Source organism: Trachemys scripta, chromosome 1, assembly GCF_013100865.1.
Source record: "Trachemys scripta elegans isolate TJP31775 chromosome 1, CAS_Tse_1.0, whole genome shotgun sequence".
NCBI lineage: Eukaryota > Metazoa > Chordata > Testudines > Emydidae > Trachemys > Trachemys scripta.
The window spans coordinates 55,871,582-55,876,527 of NC_048298.1; the positions used below are offsets into that span (position 1 = coordinate 55,871,582).

The window sequence follows — 4,946 nt, forward strand, 5'->3', positions numbered from 1 at the left end:
GTTTCGTTTCAGTCTCCATACATTCCACAAGGGGACAAGTCATGGTAGGCGGCATGGTTATGCTACTGCATTGGATGTTCAGTCACACAATCCATTGGGTTAACTAAGCAGAGAAAGTAAATAAATGATCAACCTTGTATGTGCATCCCGAAGTCCAATAAAGTCATAAATATTTTTGTATACTATTAGCGGCACAAAGAGTAAGTTAAACATATGCCCAAGATTTTAAAAAATGATTAGTGATTTGGGGTGCCCAATGTGAGACACCTGAAAGAAGCCTCATTTTCAGAAAGTGTTAAGCTTTCCAAAATCAGGAGTCTCAACTGGGCACCCAAAATCATTAGTCAAAATCACTACTCTTTTTTGAGAAGCATGGCCTGTGATTTTGTTAAAATAATACTGTACACTTATATGGTGCCTTTCATCCAAATATCTCAAAGCACGTATCAACAGTTGCTAAGTATTATCCTCATTTTACATATGGAGGAAACTGATAAATAGCGAAGTTAAATGACTTCCCCAAGGTCACCTGGCAGCACAGTGGAAGAATTAGGAATAGACCCCAAGTTTCCTGACTTCCAGGCTGTTGCTCTAACCACTAGAGAGTGCTGCTTCTAGCTTTGCTCCTTGCCTCGTTTAAAAAAAAAACAAACCAGAACATACCAACTTAAAAAAAATCATCAGTCTTTTTGAAAAGTTAATTTATTATGCATCAGTATACATTTTTGTAATAAAAATCCTCCCAAGGCCTAAATATTACAAAATGAACAAGAAAATTCAACTTCAGCCGTCCCCAAGAGGTGCTAAATAAATTAGTATATAATACTATTGCCTATCCCGCAATATGTGTGGCAGCTAACTCTGCATATCGTGGGAAATATGCTGTAGCTTTAATGTTCGACATTTTATAATGAATTTGAAAACTGTTTCTGAACACAGTTATGGCAGGTTCAAGTTAACCACTCATTTTTTGTGTGAAACCAAACACTGTCATGCAGTGAAAAGGCGGCAGATTGCACTATTTCCCTATAGTTTTTCTGGTTGTATCTTTACTGCAGTTCTGTCAGGAGAGTTAGATTAAATAATTATCAAATATCTGAATGCATTTCCAAGTCCTGGATGAGCAGTCCCTCCAAAACCAAAACACAATTATAATTCAATGCTGTAGTCCTTCTACAGGCATAATTTTGACTGATGTCAATGGGAATTTTGTGTGTGTGAAAGGATTACAGCATCAGACACTGATGTTAAAGATGTTCTGCATCAGTGCAATGCACTCCCTTGTTTGTATTAATCTCCTTAAAGATCCTAACCAAAATAATATTGCATTTTTTTCTTAATAATGAATACATACATAGAAATGTGCTCCAGGATACCAAGGTTACAGTACTTTTATATAAGAATAAAATAGTACACAAAAAGATATAACTCAATTGGGACCATTTCTTTGAGACATTAATAGCTCTCTGTGTGTACACACACAAAGTAACAGACACAGTCAATTCTATATCAAACTAAATAGGTTAGTCAGACAAACCATAACTCTGCAGGGCTTTACTAATTAATACACGGCTGAATACACCATAGTTTTTAATTTTCAAATTTAAACAATTGGCTGAATTGTACCCTAACTTGTGTAATCCCACTGAAATCAGTGGGCCTGATTCTCCACTCAGTCACATTTTATGTCGATCTAATCTGATTCCACTGACTTGATTTGCACTGCTGAGAATGGAGAGAGTGTGTGGTCTAAATTAGATCAGAACTTACCCCACATGTCATTAAGTAAACAGCCAGAGCCCCTAGGCTAGTGACTGCTAACTAACCACCCATGTAATATGTAACTTCTCTTTGTTTTGCTCAACAGCCTAGAATGATAAACTTGCTCTTGAATTAATACCTTTTCCTTTGTATTGAATTATATAGCTTAATTGTATATGTTGACTTAATGCTAACGCATACATATGCAAGCTAAAATATATTCACAGTAGAAACTACCTAGTTTTGTAATCTAGGGCAAAAATACAGAATTGTATAGCATATATAGACAATTCTTAGGAGAAGAGGGGCCTGTATTCTTGCAATTTTTTTATAAGATGATATTGTAGTAAACATCAGAGTGTCTTGTTACACAGGTAACAGCTTGGGCTTTCACAGGTATTTGTCAAGCACTGATACATAAAAATGAACTTTTTACAGACCCAACAACCCAATCTGTTTTCTTCAAAATAGTATAAAGTTTGTGGCTATAAAAACAAAGAACTACACATATAAAAAAAATCAAAAATAATGTACCATACGTTAACATTCTGATAGATAGAGAAAAAGAATATATACATAAATATATATATAGTAAATCACAGTTTCCTGCACTGAACACATCAAATAAAAATGTATCAAACAATACTGGGTGGTGTGCTTTCACATGCCTTGTGGTCTCCTTAAATCTCTGAGTTATAATGGAAGACGAGTTTATAGACAGAATACAACTTGTTCAGTGACCTAAATTCACACCTGTTTACAAAAAAAACCCAAACCCCACACCAGAACCACCTGCAGCTCCCAGCACAGATATATATAATAACAGAACAATAGCTATGTAGAAGTCTTATTTAAATACAGGCCCCAGCCCTGCAACAGAATCTATGCAGGTGGAACCCTGCCTCAGAGGGCAGTCACATCCGTGCAGGAGTCCGCTCACTCAGATCTGATTGTAGGACTGGGGCCCATGTTGGTATGTTTTCTTGCTTTATTTTGAATGAGGGTTTAACAGCTGTAACACACCTGATGACTGACAGTACAGGTAACAACAAATTTAACATTCAGCTTTGTTGACTGGTTGGTCAAAGTTGTCATCTTCCTGACTTGAAAGATCAATGATACTTAGATTTAGGTAGTTCCGGCCCTTTCTCTTACATTCTGCCCTGCTTTTAAGCCGTATCCATGTATTTCAGTTATAAAAAGGCACTAGCTGATTTTTTAGACACTGCTTTGTTTTCCAATACTCTAGGAACTGTAGTTATCAAAATAATGGGGGAAAAATCGATTTTTGAAGACTATATGCACGGTTACTCTTATTGTGCTTTTAGGAAAAAATTCACAACACGCATTTTATTATAACCTGGCTAGAAATGTTCAGCACAGGTTTTTAAAGTATAAATAACTATCCCTTGAAAGAAGGATGATTTAGTATTCCATAGGGTTCTAGTGGCATTACTAGTCACAGTCTTTGGAATCTTGCAATTATTAGCTAGGAATAACACTCCCATCTAGGTGTCAGGAGTCTTTTGGAGCATGGTATCCAAGCATTTCCTGTCTGAGACGTACTTTCACGGCTGCACAGGTTAGTGGTGTTTGGAACTTGAAGAGTGGTAAATCCAGTCCAATGCAATTAGAATCATGCTTCCGAGCATAAAGATTATGCCAACTATGAGAAATATCAGAGCCTGCAATTGGGGAAAAAAACATATCAATATTGAAAATATGTTAAGTCACAGAATAATTCTACTGGAATCATATTCTATATCTGTCTCCTACTAGGGGCCTGAACCTATGAAGTTCTACTTGCATGAGCAATCTTTGATAGTCCCTCGGTGAACCTATCTGGGTGAAAGTTACTCCTGTGCAGAGGGCCAGCATGAAGCTAGTTCACAATTTAAGTGCCTCTGCACAGGGGTGAATGTCACCATACGTGAGCAAGGCTTTGCAGAATGGGCCCTAAACAACCACTTGCTAGTATTTACTTGCTTCATTAGTATGAACACTAATATGATTTATGTATCGCCTGGTTTTGTTTTACCTTTAAAAATGGCCACACATGCTCTGATAGCAAGAACAGCTTTTAGTATTAAGCCCTTATGCCTTGATTCAGGAAAGCACTTGTGAATGTGCTTCAGTTCATCCCTATTCAGGACAGCACTTACGTACGTGCTTAAATTTAATGATGTGGTTAAGTCCCAGTGACTTCAATGGGACTTACATTCTCAAATTCTGAATTGGGACCTTTAATGAGCATAATCTTAGGACATTCCAACTCCTGCCACAAAAATTAACATTGTATTCAATCTAAGTGCAGGATGATAAATTCTGAATGTTTCAGACACAAAGAGAAACACCAGTGAATAGACACAACTTCGCTCCAAAAATATATCTTACGTAGTAATGTAGTTATTGAAATGTTTTATTCTTTTTATCTATTTAATATGTATAAATTAAACTTTTTCCATGTTAAATATTTCAAATAATTATATTTATGTATATATTATCAAAATCTTTTCTGATTAATTTTCAATCTATACTTTCCCAAAAGATATTTGTTTAAAGAAATTATAGATATTAGTGTTCAGGAAAAGAAGACATTGATATCACTGGCTAGAGCCTAGCATGATATGGATACCTGCTGCGGATATATAGGCCATGTCTCCTGTATGTTTACTAACCTACCTCAGTCAAGTATCAGAGGGGTAGCCGTGTTAGTCTGAATCTGTAAAAAGCAACAGAGGGTCCTGTGGCACCTTTGAGACTAACAGAAGTACTGGGAGCATAAGCTTTCGAGGGTAAGAACCTCACTTCTTCAGATGCAAGTAATGGAAATCTCCAGAGGCAGGTATATATCAGTGTGGAGATAACGAGGTTAGTTCAATCAGGGAGGGTGAGGTGCTCTGCTAGCAGTTGAGGTGTGAACACCAAGGGAGGAGAAACTGTTTCTGTAGTTGGATAGCCATTCACAGTCTTTGTTTAATCCTGATCTGATGGTGTCAAATTTGCAAATGAACTGGAGCTCAGCAGTTTCTTTTTGGAGTCTGGTCCTGAAGTTTTTTTGCTGTAAGATGGCAACCTTTACATCTGCTATTGTGTGGCCAGGGAGGTTGAAGTGTTCTCCTACAGGTTTTTGTATATTGCCATTCCTGATATCTGACTTGTGTCCATTTATCCTCTTGCGTAGT

At 36.9% G+C, this 4,946-nt stretch overlaps 1 protein-coding gene across 6 annotated transcripts in view; it reads right to left on the minus strand.

The window, feature by feature from the left end:
• Positions 1-684: 684 nt before the first annotated feature.
• Positions 685-4,946, minus strand: part of SLC38A4 (solute carrier family 38 member 4) — a 60,275-nt gene continuing 56,013 nt past the window's right edge. For all 6 annotated transcript variants that reach the window (XM_034770060.1, XM_034770041.1, XM_034770077.1 and 3 more), the window contains one exon: positions 685-3,446. In XM_034770060.1, coding sequence (XP_034625951.1) covers positions 3,345-3,446 — 102 coding nt within the window. In that variant the 3' untranslated portion in view covers positions 685-3,344. The remainder of the gene's footprint in view (positions 3,447-4,946) is intronic.